General features: G+C 42.1%; 1 protein-coding gene across 1 annotated transcript in view; it reads right to left on the bottom strand.

Annotated features, from left to right (window-relative positions):
* The window catches only part of HTR2A (5-hydroxytryptamine receptor 2A), a 55,734-nt gene extending 41,664 nt beyond the window's left edge, over positions 1-14,070 (bottom strand). The window contains exons 1-2 of the mRNA XM_065896065.1: positions 13,656-14,070; positions 10,325-10,525 (exon numbers count right to left, since the gene is read on the bottom strand). Coding sequence (XP_065752137.1) covers positions 10,325-10,525; positions 13,656-14,067 — 613 coding nt within the window. The 5' untranslated portion in view covers positions 14,068-14,070. The remainder of the gene's footprint in view (positions 1-10,324; positions 10,526-13,655) is intronic.
* Between the last annotated feature and the right edge of the window lie 249 nt (positions 14,071-14,319).

Here is a 14,319-nt window from a genome sequence, read left to right as displayed (position 1 = left end):
GAAGGACAACCAAGGACACATCCTCCAAGAGCACCGTCTTTTTTGTGATGTTATGTGCTGAAGTATGAGAAGAGGTGGTCTGGTGGGGGAGATGTCCCTAAATTCCCTGCACCCGTGTACAGAGAGGGACAGGACCGCTGCACTCAGGGGTCAAGAGAAGGAGATGGGCTGAGTGGTGGCCCTGCAGAGGCTTTGTTTCAGCGCAGTGACGGTGACAGCTGGCTCCTTGGCGGCTCTCTGGTGCTGAAGCACCCTAGGGAAGGCCAGCAGCCCCCTCTCGCCACGGCTGTGAGCATCCCTGCTCCTGGACACCAACCTGCTCACCTGCAGGCTGCGGCAGTGCCCAGAGCTCCTTCCCGGACCTCTGATGCGCTAATGCGTTGTGGTAGGGACAAAAAAGATGGGGAAAAAGGGGAGGCGATTTTACTTCACCCAGGAGAGAAATTAGAAGATAGAGAAGCTGAGGGAAAGGCGGCTTAGACTAATTCTTCACGTTTCCTTTTGTATCTCGGTAGATGCTCACCTACAATGTGATCTCTAAGCAGGGGGAGAGAGAACAGGTAACCCAAGTCCTTTCCTGTCCTGGTTGCATGATGAGTATCTGAAACCCAGTTCCTAGGCAGTAAGGGACTCAGGCCTAAACCTGTAAGGTCCTAGAGGAGAGACTCCAAAGTGGGCTCCTCAGATATATTTGTTTCTGACAGTGGAGTTAGGGATGTCCCCCACTCTAAAGGGCAACAGAACACCATCTGGTTTTGAGCCCATTTTATTCAGCTAATTTATTTTGTGTTTTTCCAAGCCATTTTTCCCCCAGAAGATATGGTATGATAGGAATACTCAACATACATATTTCACTATTATTCCTTTTGGACCTAAACATGCATTCAAAAATTTTTAAACCTAAGTGCTAAAATTTTAGGTTTTATTTGTTTATATACTTTCACTTTATTCCATATAGAATTTGAGGCTGCTTACAAACCACAAAAAATAAGACCAAAAATAGTACACAGGTATGCCAGGAAAAAGGTCTAGAAAGTTGACTTAAAAAGTTACAGCTCTAATAAAATTTTCTGGGACTAGATAGAAGCTCATTCCTAAAAGACTCAAAGAAGCAAATGAAAAGGGTCAGGAAAAGTCTGAAAGAAAGCAATGAAGGAATACTAGATTTAAGAGATAATAAAAGCCATATTACATATCCTCAATTAAAAATATACTGCAAGTGAATGAGCAGACTGATGAATAGACTATAAAGTCTAGAAATAAACCCAAATCCATACATGAGAACTGAGTGTACTGAAGGTGACATATCAAATCAGTGGGGGAAATAAGTGATGTAATGAGTAGCTGTGTAGAAATAAGATTGAACCACAGGTTAAATCCTGAATGGGTCAAAGACTTAAATGTATAAAACAAAACCATAAAAATAATGGAAGAATTCCTCTTATAACTTTGCAGTGGGAAAGGCAATTTTAGTCACGATTCAAAACTCAGAAGCTGTAAAGGAGAAAAGAACATTTATAGATAAAATTACATAAAAGTCCATGTGGGGGAAAAGAAAACCACTATAAACAATGGCAAGTGACAACACGCTGGGAATACGCAAATCGTGAAAATACAGACAAAAAGTTAATTCTTCTATTTTACGTTAGGAAAAGTCCAAGAACCTCACAGAAAGGAGTTCAAATGATGTTGTCAGCTCTTAACATTTGAGACAAATGCTGTATTTATTTAATCATTAAAGCAACCTCACCGATATATGTACTGTTACTATCATTTATTCATCAGGAACTGAAGGTGCAGAGAGGTTAAGTAACTTGCCCAAGGTTACACAGCTTATGGGGACAGAGCCAGGTATTTGGCTCCAGGCTCTTGCTTATAACCACCAAATTCTACAGCAAAAACTAAGCAGCCAACCATAGAAAACATAATATACATTTGCTCACAAACATGAAAAGATCCTCAGAATACTATAGATCAGATAAATACAATTTAAAGCTATAGTGACATATATCATTTTCATTCTCCCTCAAACCTGCCTTATTCAGCCGCACTGTCTAGGAAGGTAGGTTTTTTGACCTGCCTGAAGGCATGAGGTTGGACCCAGTGTTCTAAGCGTTTAGTTTAGGGTTCTATGTGTGGTGTCCCAGTTTGTGAAGGCAAAGGACAAAATAAATGGACACAGCTTGTCTCTTCTATTATAAAAGTAATAGTACATAAAATAGAAAGTCATGCTTAGCCTTGAGGAAAAAAATCTAATTTACACTCACGATACTTCAAAATTACTCTTTGAGCTGCAAATATATTTCTGCAATGAAATGAGCACAAGAAAAAAATTAAATTGGTGTCTTTGCTTGCTTGTCAGGATATGACAATGTGAAAATAGGCATTTTCTATCTAATATGTACTTTAACCTGCTAAGGATGGTCAAGGAATAAGTAGCATCTACTTTCTCTTCTCACGTGGCATTAGCAAGGCAATCATCACGAGGAAAATGTTTGCTCATTTTATATGTTGTAGTTGAAGTCATGGTTTCCCCTGATCAAGGGAACTGGGTTTATGAAGGCAAAATGAAATCCAGAGAACCTCAGGATCATTCTTAATTTAATGCTTCAATCTTTACTCTTATCACTTCTTTACTCAGAGAAGCTCACAAGTAGAAAACTCAATTGATTTGTAATTATGTTAATTTTCCTCAGAGTTAGATAGAAGCCTTGGCGAAAATAAGACGACCAAGCCGGTTGCAGTAAGGAGGGGAAAGAAGAGGCTAATTTCAGAAATACTCAGTGCAAGAAAACTTGAGTAATCTATGATGTGGTCACCAAGGTTGCCGTCTGTTAGATCCTCGCAAACTTTGAGGGTCAGCCACCTCCTCCATAGAGCCCTCCCTCCCATCATGCAGGTGTAACTGTTTCATTCTTGATCATCTAAAGCACTTTTATCATCATCATACTTGTGGCAAAACTATACAGAAATATATAAGGGAAAATATAACAATCTTATCATTTTAATTTTACCTTTTTTATGTTGTATACATTTCTTTTAAAATTTTTATTGGAGTGTAGTTGATTTACAATGTTAGTTTCAGGTGTATGGTAGGTTCTTATTAGTTATCTATTTTATATGTAGTAGTGTGTATATGTCAATCCCAATTTATCCCTCCCCATCCCTTACCCCCTGGTAACCATAAATTTTTTTTCTACATTTGTAACACTGTTTCTGTTTTGTAGATAAGTTCACTGGTACCCTTTTTTAGATTCCACATGTAAGCGATATCATATGGTATTTGTCTTTCTCTGACTTACTTCACTCAGTATGACAATCTCTAGGTCCATCCATGTTGCTGTAAATGGCATTATTTCGTTCTTACGGCTAATTTTACCTTCTTGACAAGTGTGAAATCTTTCAGTAGTTTCTCAGTGCTAATATGTAAATGTATCCATATATCATTACTATTATCTTACCCGAATGGGCCCAGACCATGCATACCACACTGAAACTTATTTTATTTTTTTGCACTTAACATTCCTCCGGTGGAATATCAAATAACCCCAACTCGATATTTTTAAGAGCTGCAAAATATTCCATAATTTAGGCAAAAATAATACATTCAGCCATGACCTAGCCTTTCCACTTTTCTGCTATTTCCCCCAAATTCCCATAGATTCTTAAGAGTACTTTTGTGTTTCTGTAGAACAGATTCTCTCAAGTGGGGTTGGTAGGTCAAATTTTAATATTGAATAACTTGCTAGATTTTCCAAGAACAGACAATTCAAATTCACACAAACAGAATCTGAGTACATAGGGCACCATATCCAAAACTGCAGTGGGTGTTTTCACTCATTTTAATGTTGCGAATCAGATGGGTGATAGTACCGCATTGTTGTCTTAAATTACATTTCCATGACTGTAAAAAGGCTGAGCGTTTCTCATGAACTTTGTCCATTTTAACTTTCTGTGAATTGCCTGTTCATATAGTTTGCTTATTTCCCTGTTGGGTTGCTTGTCTTTTCATTTTTATCAAAATGTGGGTGCTCTTTGTATGTTAAGGGTAGCAAACCTTGGTCTGTTATTCACAGACATTGAAATTTTTCTTTCGACTTTGTTTATATTGATTTTAGCTACATAAAATGTACTATTTCTAGTGTAGTCAGCTATGTCTATATCGATCTTTATGGTTTCTGCATTTTTTGACTTAAAAAAGATCTGTTGTGCCCCTAGGTTACTTTAAAATTATAGAAAAACCTATGAATTGGGACTCGGGGTGAATGAGGAAATAAAACGATTTAGTGGGGTTATTTATTTTGTATATAATAATAGAAATATCAGTGTAATGATTATTTGGGATGGGACAATAATCACGAAGGAGTGGAAAAGCCAAGTAGAAATTCAAACTAACGGGATGGGGCTAGGGAAATGAAGAAAACATTGTGTAAGTCAGCAAACATGAAATGGGGAAGAAAATGAACTCTTACAAAGAAAGATACATGATGAATGTAAAATGGGAGGAATAAAACCAATTATGTCAATGGTCACAGTAAATGGAGACAGGCTGACTTTCAATATCAAAAGGCAGAGACTCAGATTTTATTTTAAAAAATCCCTCTGTAAGTTACTTGTGAAAATGTTTATTAAACAAAAGAACAAAGATATTAAAAATGAAGAGGTGAGAAAAGATAGCCTGGAAAGATTCAAACGAGGGAGGAGGTATGGAATATTAGTGTCAAATAAAGCAAAATTCAAGGCCCCAAACTGTGTCTCAGCGGGGATTGGGAGATCAAAAACTGGTGTTAGGGCTGTCTAAGCAGTCAGGATTTCAGGGGTTAGGATTCTGGAGTGAAAGGAAGAGGAAAAAAGTAAGGTAATAGTATGAGCCTCCTTTCCCTTTAAGGTGCTTACCAACTTGTTAGAAGAACAGATGGAGAGGTTGAGTAGAGACATATACACACTACTCTAGAGAAGGGAAGTCTACTCAATTCTCTGTAATGACCTATATGGGTAAAGAATCTACAAAAGAGTGGATATGGATAACTGATTGACTTTTTAATTAATTTATTTATTTTTGCCTGTGTTGTGTCTTTGCTGTGTGCGGGCTTTCTCTAGTTGTGGCGAGCGGGGGCTACTCTTCGTTACGGTGCGCGGGCTTCTCATTGTGGTGGCTTCTCTTGTTGTGGAGCACGGGCTCTAGGTGTGTGGGCTTCAGTAATTGTGGCACACGGGCTCAGTAGTTGTGGCTTGCGGGCTCTAGAGCGCAGGCTCAGTAGGTGTGGTGCACGGGCTTATTTGCTCCGCGGCATGTGGGATCTTCCTGGACCAGGGCTCGAACCGGTGTCCCCTGCATTGGCAGGCGGATTCTTAACCACTGTGCCACCAGGGAAGCCCCTGCTTCACTTTGCTGTATAGCAGAAACTAACATGACATTGTAAATCAACTGTACTCCCAATTAAAAAATTTTCAAAAAGAGTTAGCAGCAGCCTTATAGGGCTTGAGGAGACAGAAACTCGAGTTGAGGGCTCTTCAAAATGGAGAACACCTTGGTCCTCCATCTGAGCTCATGGAGGAATATATCCCAGGTATAAGGGCAAACTGAAAACAGACCAGTAGTTAGAAAAACTCAGCCTAAACCTAGCTTAATCCCTGATTGGATTTAGGGGACCTATTCTAACTGCCTGCTAAAGTTAAAGGACCCCTGTCTGAAGAATGAGAACATCAGTGGAGTATCCACATTTTTCTCCCCCATTGTCAGTGTTTAATAAAATTACCAGGCTTACCACCTGACAGAACCAAGCAGAAAAAGACCCCAGAAAATAGAAATTCCCAGGTAACTCAGATACCCAGATACCTGTGATGAGTATTTAAGAAAATAGATAAAAACATGGAGAGTTATTCCAGAGAACCAGAATCTATAAAAAGAATCAAGTGGCAATTCTAAAACTAAACATGCAGTACCAAATTAAAAATAAAGTATATAGGTTTAAATAGCAAATTAGAAATAGCTGGTGAGAGGATTAATAACCCAGGAGAAGAAAAATCAGTAAAATTATCCAGACTCAAGAATTGAAAAAAGGTGAAAAATGTAGCAAAGCATTTAAGAGTCATAAACATGGGTAAAAGTTCTACCATACAAGAAATTGGAGTCTAAGAAGTGGGTGGGGGAAGGGAGAATGGGGCAGAAGCAGTATTTGAAAAGATAACGGTCAAGAGTTCTCCCCAACTGACAAAAGGCATTGAGCTACAAACTTAAGAATCAGTACAAACACCATGTAGGTTAAGACCAGAATGAACCCACATCTAGGCACATCATAGTAAAATTACTAAAATACAAAGAAAAAATCCCAAAGCAGCAGAGGGTGGTAAGAGATGGCAGTTTCTCAGGCAGCGGTCCCCAAACTTTTTGGCACCAGGGACCAGTTTCGTGGAAGACAATTTTTCCACGGACATGGGGAAGGGGCGGGGGGATGGTTCAGGCTGTAATGAGAGCGATGGGGAGAGGCAGTTGAAGCTTCACTCTCTCACCGCCCGCTGCTCACCTCCTGCTGTGTGGCTCGGTTCCTCACAGGCTGCAGACTGTTACTGGTCTATGGCCCGGGTGTTGGGGACCCCCCCTGTTCTAAGGAACAACAGTAAGTCTGACAGCAGAGTTCTCGCAAAGGAGCAATATAAGCTAGAACTTTATGAATGTTACCCATAAATTGCTGAAAAAAGATAACTGCCAAATTTGAATTCTATACTGAACAAAAATATGCTTAAAATGAAGGCAAAATAAAAATGTTATAAAAGTTTTTTGTTATAAAAATAACAAAATTCAGTTAAATATTCTAAGGTTTTTGCATCATTTAAGAAGAGATAAGGGGCTTCCCTGGTGGCACAGTGGTTAAGAATCCCCCTGCAAATTCAGGGGACACAGGTGCGAGCCCTGGTCCGGGAAGATCCCACATGCTGCGGAGCAACTAAGCCCGTGTGCCACAACTACTGAGCCTGTGCTCTAGAGCCCGCGTGCCACAACCACTGAAGCCCGTACACCTAGAGCCCATGGTCCGCAACAAGAGAAGCCACTGCAATGAGAAGCCCGCGCACCTCAATGAAGAGTAACCCCCCCTCGCTGCAACTAAGGAAAGCCTGAGTGTAGCAATGAGGACCCAACACAGCCATAAACAAACAAACAAACAAACGTGATACAAGTAATTTGTATTAGCCTCCTTTAGGTCAAAAATGTATGCTGTAATCACTAAAAGAATGGGATAACTTAAGCTTATAAAGGGGAATAATGAATTAACACTTGATTAGTCTAAAAGAAGGCAAGAATGGAGAGAATCTGGAATATAGAATAAATGGGAAATAAAAAGAAAATTGTAAGAGGGTAAATTTAAGCCCAATATATCTGGGTTACATTAAATGTAAATGAACTAAATATTCCAATTAAAAGATTGGGGACTTCCCTGGTGGTGCAGTGGTTAAGAATCTGCCTGCCAATGCAGGGGACACGGGTTTGAGCCCTGGTCCAGGAAGATGCCTCATGCCATGGAGCAACTAAGCCCATGCACCACAACTACTGAGCCTGGGCTCTAGAGCCTGTGAGCCACAACTACTGAAGCTCTCATGCCTAGAGTCCATGTTCCGCACAAGAGAAGCCACTGTAATGAGAAGCCCGCGCACCACGATGAAGAGCAGCTCCTGCTCGCCACAACTAGAAAAAGCCCGCACGCAGCAACGAAGACCCAACAGCCAAAAATAAATTTATTAAAAAGGCAATCTTCAAAAAAAAAGTTTAAACAAAAAAAGACAGATTGACTAGATAAAAACAAAACAGCTTTATATGCTTCTTACAATGTACTTAATATTAAGTCAGAAAGGAGTTTGACAGTATATAGGATGGAATAGGATATATCCAGAAAATGACAACGTAAAAAACCTGGCATAGCTATACTAATATCAGATGAAGCAGAGTTTAAAACAAATAGTATTACACTTAATAATGATAAACAAATCAACACAAAAGATAACTTAAACTTTGTTTTGGGTCATTAGCTGCATACAATGTAGAAAATGTAAATGAAAAATTTTGAAGAGGTTTGTGATATAATTAAAGACACCATTTGAAAAGGCACCAGGACGAGAAAGATTTGAACTAAATTCTATATAACCTTTAAAGTACATTCCTACTAAATATTTCAAGACCTTAGGGGAAAATCAGAACCCTCCCAAATTTAATAAGGCTACAGAAAGAAACCTTATAAGAATAATAAACCAACTAACAAAGTCATAGAAATCCAATTTCATTCATGAATACATTCTGGGCATGAAAGGGCAGTTTAATATTAAAATCTACAAAGAAAATGAGATACATCAGGAAATTGAAGGGGAAAAACTGATACCAGTAGATACTGAAAAGGCTCTAATAATTGGTAGAAGAAAACATGTTAAACCATATACAAAAATGCTAGCCTAAGGATTTAGATGTACAACACATAAAAACAACAATGGAAATAGAAACACTAGAAAAACGATTCGGGAGGCTATCTATGCTAAGCCCCTTCACTAGAACAGACATTATTATCTTACCTTTACCAACTCCTCAGACACACATCGCACGGACTTGTGGTATAGAGCCTACGTAACTTCAGCGTTTCTTACGTTTTCTTATCTGCCTTCCCCGACCACATGGTCAGAGATCTCTGAATGCGTACCTTACTATACTCAGTGCCAAGCACATAGTAGTTTTGCAGTAAAAGTTTGGCCGAATGGATCATGACCCCTGACCATCACCCCACAACTATTCATTCCAGCCTGCCTGCCTCCTGGGGTGATGGCTGGAAGGAGAGGAAGCAGACTGTCTTTACTGGGCAGTAGTAAGGGTGTAAGGCTGTCTTTACTGGGCAGCAGTAAGGGTGTAAGGCTTTCAAATAGGACTGACCCAGGGTGATTCCTGGTTATGAGCTGTGTCATCCTGTGTAACTTATTTCTCTGCAGCTTGTTTTCCACAAGGTGCTTTGAACGTGACTGTGTCTCTGGTCGTTGCTCAGAAACAGCCCTTACTACTACCGCTCTTATTAAGCTTGACTAAGGCAGGGAGAGGGGTGGCATGCGGCGGAGGGTAAAAGATCGGGTGACTCTCCCAGCGTCTGTCTCACCAATGGGACAGTGTCCAGGGGTAAAGCTACGTAAATTTGACAATAGCCTGGCTCGCTTCATTCACGTTATTCTTGCCCCTCTAATTGCATTTCCCTCAGCGACCGTCTGTCTCATTCCTCAACCCTGGCTGCACCTCAGTCACCAGGCCCTGCCATGGACCAATGAAATCAGAACTCTCCCCAGGGCTTTTATGTACAGCTGGGATTGAGAACAACTAGTCCTTCATTCTCTTGATCCTAGTAGGTTGAGTCCAAGATTGCACAGGCCCAGAAACTCCAAGCGTATTTTGGGAGCGACATCTGTTTCCCAGGAAGGAACATATTAAGTTCAGCAGTGCAAGCAGGGTTTGGAGTCCTCGATGTCAAGCCTGCCACCAAATCCGTTTCTCATGTTAGTAGATACTGGCACCCATCTGGCCGTAAGCAGGCACATCGTTCCCACTTGGCAACTTTAAAACAAATCCCAGGGAATTTTTGGTTATGAACCAAGCCTGCTTAGGGGACAGGTGCAATTGACTTAGCTGCCTGGGAGCTGTTCCTTTAGCTTCCCCTACCTGGGCTTTCCTGTTAGGTGTGTGAGAGGAGATCAATACTGGCAACAGGTGAAGGTGTGTAATCAACCTGAGTGAAGTGGGTTGAAATCCTCTGGCATGTTTTATCATAAGAGGAGGGGGAAGGTTACAGAAGTGCTGGGTACTTCTGCCACCATCCTCTGTCCTCACTTTCGTTCTCCCTCTGAGTTATGGCACCTGGTACCTTCTCTATCCCCCAGAAACTGTATTCTCCAGTATGGGGCTCTGTATTCTTATACTGACCACAAGTCCAGTGATTATAAACATTGTAGGTCTCTGGGAAACTCAAGATCTAGGAATTTAGAAACTTGAATTGAGTGAATTTGAAAGTGTGAGATGGGGAAAGTGTTTGGAAGTGCCCATGGCACAGTTATTCTCACGTTTGGCTTTACTGGTGTATATGTTTTTACCTGTGCAAAAAAATACAAATTTATGTCGTCAGCCAGTGACAGTAACAGATTTTTCTTTCCTAAAGCAAATCTAATAATTACTATAACATGTCTTGCAACAAGCAAAACAGTACATTCAGGATGTCAGGGTTCAGTGCAACAAAACAGGACAGGTCTACTTAGAAGGCATGAACTGTCATTGCAAATGAGATTCCAAAATACCATTCCTACTTACCTACTGATATAGTCCAAACAGCAATTATTTTCAGAAATGCCTTAGTTCTGGAGTTGAATCGGCTGTGATGGATGGGGTTCTGGATGGCAACATAGCGATCCAGGGAGATGGCACAGAGGTGCATGATGGAGGCCGTGGAGAAGAGCACATCCAGGTAAATCCAGACAGCACAGAGCTTGCTAGGCAGAGGCCACCGGTACCCTAAGATGCAGAAGGTTAGCATCAGTTAGCGACCTTGACCTTCTCTGGTGTGTGGAATTTACCCTGCTTGAACAGTTTCCATCCTGGGAAAAGGCACAGGTAACAGCAAAGGGCAACACAAGATAATAACATTTTCAATATTTCAAAAGAGCCTGATGGCAACTGTACTTAACTACAATAAGATTGCACTGGCTGAATACAAGGTTTGAAAACTTCTTGTGGCTGGAATCATGCTGGTGTGTTGTAAACTCAGGGTGTGTCTCCCTGGGGTTTCTCTCGTTCTGTCTCCTCTGCCTAACAAAATCTACCTCCTTTTTTTTTTTTTTTTTTTTTTGTGGCGCATGGGCTTAGTTGCTCCATGGCATGTGGGATTTTCCCGGACCAGGGCTCAAACCCGTGTCCCCTGCATTGACAGGCAGATTCCTAACCACTGCGCCACCAGGGAAGTCCCTCCTTTTTGTTTTTGATGACTTAGGTCAGGAGCTATGAGGTACTATGGGTTCCTCTACTGAAGCACCTCTTGCAGTGTACTGTCATTATTTATTCACATATCTTTCACAGATTGTAGGTTCCCTGAGGTTAGGCCATCTCTCAGCCATTATTACAGCTGCTCAGTCTGGCACAGTGATGGCATCTAGTGGTCTCTCAGAAGTGCTACTGGTGTGAATGAAGAAATGATTAAAAAGCCAGATTGGGAATTTCTTTGTGAAAATGAAAAATTATTACCTAATAATACTTTGGGGGTTAAACTCAAACTTGGGGGGTGTGGGGTGAAAATGAAGACAGTGGTAAAGAAAAGCATGGTATTCTTGTCCTGAGAACTGTTTCAGGGCAGTGGTGCTCAAACTTTAACAAGCCTCCGAATCTCTGAGGTGGTTTCTTACAATGGGACTGCTGGACCCCATCTCCAGGGGTTCTGATTCTGAAAGTGTGCAGTGACGCAGGGGGATTTGCATTTCTAACAATTTCCCATCTGGTACTGACGCTGCCGGTCCAGGGACCACACTTGGGTAACTTCTGCCTAGGGCAGTGGTTCTCACCCAGGGTTGCACATTAAAATCAGCTGGACAGCTTTTCTGTAGGTCCTGATGCCCAGCAGGGTGGGTGGAGGGCGCCCTCCAACATTAAAGTGATTTAAAGCTACCCAGAGGATTCTCCTGTGAGACGCACTGCAGGAAGTCACCTGCTGCACTAGGAAGGCAGGGTATGCCTTACGGACACACAGTCTCCTGTTTGTGTGTTAGAGGGAGACCAAATAGTTATATAAACCTTAATTAGTTTTGATGACAATATAAGCAATGGTGTTAAATCTGTGCACATGTGAGAAGGAAAATTATGAAGACCACCTTTCTTTCACGGCATTCTAGATCCACAGAGCTGAACGAACTCTCTAGTCACAAACATACTCTCTACCAAAATGCCACCACCGATGTTTAGAAAAGTAAAGGGTGCAGGATACAGGTCGGACTTGGTGCCTTTCACGCCATGTGCAGAGAGCTTGAGCTAAAAGAAGAGAACTTTTCTTAGCAGTGCCTGGGGGGAAGCCATGCTTTGCCTGGTCGGAACTGATGTTGACCCTGGGAGGAGTTTTCTGTGCAAGGAGGCAGCCGCGGGCCGTAGTTTGGGTTTCCGTGGTGGGGATAAGGAAGGGGGCATTTCCTCACCCACCCAGCGGTGTCCGGAGGACCAGTTCAGGAACAGTTCAGATGCCTGCCCAGGCATCTCTGGGCAGGAACCAGCTGTGCTCAGTGATGGCCGCCAGGGGGCGCCGTTGCACCCCGAGCCGGAGGCTACGGGCAGATGTCGGCTTTCTAACCCGGCTGGCCGTTGCTCGTCCCCACGGGCTTCTCAGGGGTCCACCTGCCGCTCGGAGGTCCCCCCGCCCACCCCCCCCACCGGGCTTTTGGTTCCCGGACAGGCCCTCTGAGAGTCATCTCCCACTCATGGAGTTTGCCTTCAACGCAGCGGGGTTTTAGGAAGCGGGAACCTCTCCAGGATGTCTGGGAAATGACAGGCGAATTTAATCAAATCATCCTGGTGTGACACTGTGAGTGGTCAAGTGGAGGCTGGCCTTGCAAAGAGCACTATCGACCTTGTGTAAACCGGCGCCCCTGCGCTCCATTGCTCACCTCCTTCCTCCTCCATATTCCTTGGGGCTGGGTTGATTTTTTTTTTTTTCTTAACACTTAAGTAAGACTTGGCCAGAACATCGCTTCTAAAAGGCAGCGCTCATAACTTGTTTCTAGCCCTGGGTGACTGCCGGTGTGCCTGTATCAGCAGTCTGAAGATTCTCTGCCCCCTTTTAAAGAGAGAAATCTAGCTGTATTACTCATAATTTGTAAAGAATATCACATTCTGCTTCCCGCTGAAGCCATCCCAGTGTCTGCCTACTTGCTGAGAGGTCTGACTCTTTCAAACTCTATTGAGAAGAAAGCAAGATTAATCTCTTCCCATGTGTTTGCCACCCTCCTCCAAACCAGACGGGAGGAGTTTATGCCTCTGCATTTTTAAAGAGTTGAGGTTCTAATTCAAAGGCACACTTCCAAATTAGCTTCTCTGGGCAGGGAACAATTTAAAACTGGTATAATTCATTGATTCTAATGGAGACTCCATATTTTAACAGTAAACCCACTGCACCACTAATATTCTCTCTGCAAATGTTCCAAGGTAATTGGGAAAGTTTTACCCCTTCATTAGAAGTGCTGAAAACAGTGTGACAAAGATAAAACTGTCCTGTCTTGAGGGCTGGAATATTTGGTTGAGAATATAAAGGAGCGAAAACCAAGTGGATTCAGAACGACAGATGTCATTGCTTCATGACTGTATTGGGACCTTTATAATTGTACATAAGATGTACATGTTTTTCAGCACAACACCTTATCTCCCTGCATAAAATATACATGTTTCAAAGCACAAAACTCTCCAGTGATCACACATAACAGGTTGTCTGATTTCTTAAAATGTGAGGTCTCATTTTAAAAGTAAAAGTTCAGCAGTATAAGATGGTAGACCCTCCTGTATAAACAAAGCCCTGCTCTTAGTTTGTCCCGTGAGCCCTGACTCATCTGCTAATAACATGCACATGCTTCGTTACCAGTGTGGATACAGCTGGGAAACCAACGCCACTCACCATAAAGGATGGTTAATGTGGACACGGGCATGACAAGGAAACCCAACAGCATATCAGCTATGGCAAGTGACATCAGGAAATAGTTGGTGGCATTCTGCAGCTTTTTCTCTAGGGACACTGCCATGATGACGAGTATGTTTCCAGCAATGGTTAGAATAATCACTACAGTTGTCAACAAAGCAGACCAGTTCTTTTCCTGGAGATGAAGTAAGGAGAAGCAGGGTGGTGACAGGCAGCCCTCACAGGAAAGGTTGGTTCGATTTTCTGAGTCCACTGTCCAGTTAAACGCATCCGAAGTGTTAGCTTCTCCGGAGTTGAAGTCGTTGTTGTAGAGCCTTGTGTCATCATTTAATTGCATTAAGGAGTTTGTAGTTGAGCTCAGAGAAGTGTTTTCTTCACAGAGAATATCCATGTCTAAGCTGGAACTCGTAACAGATCAAGTGCCGAAAAACCGAGTTACAGGCTCTGCTCACCATTCAGCTTTACGTCCCCATGCTCTGTCACAGGCTGGCATACGTGCCGGGCTTCTTTGGTCGGCTTTTTTTCTCCCATTATTACAACAGTAGTTAAAGAACTGCGGTGGCTTCCTTATATTTCCTTCCTTCACAATTTCAGTAGAATCCTTTGTCTGATTTGATTTTTTTTCTCCAAGGCAAGGGCAAAA

Source organism: Phocoena phocoena, chromosome 18 (genome assembly GCF_963924675.1).
Source record: "Phocoena phocoena chromosome 18, mPhoPho1.1, whole genome shotgun sequence".
NCBI classification, from domain to species: Eukaryota; Metazoa; Chordata; class Mammalia; order Artiodactyla; family Phocoenidae; genus Phocoena; species Phocoena phocoena.
Note: the sequence above shows the minus strand (reverse complement) of the source record. Positions and strands in the feature narration are given on the sequence as shown.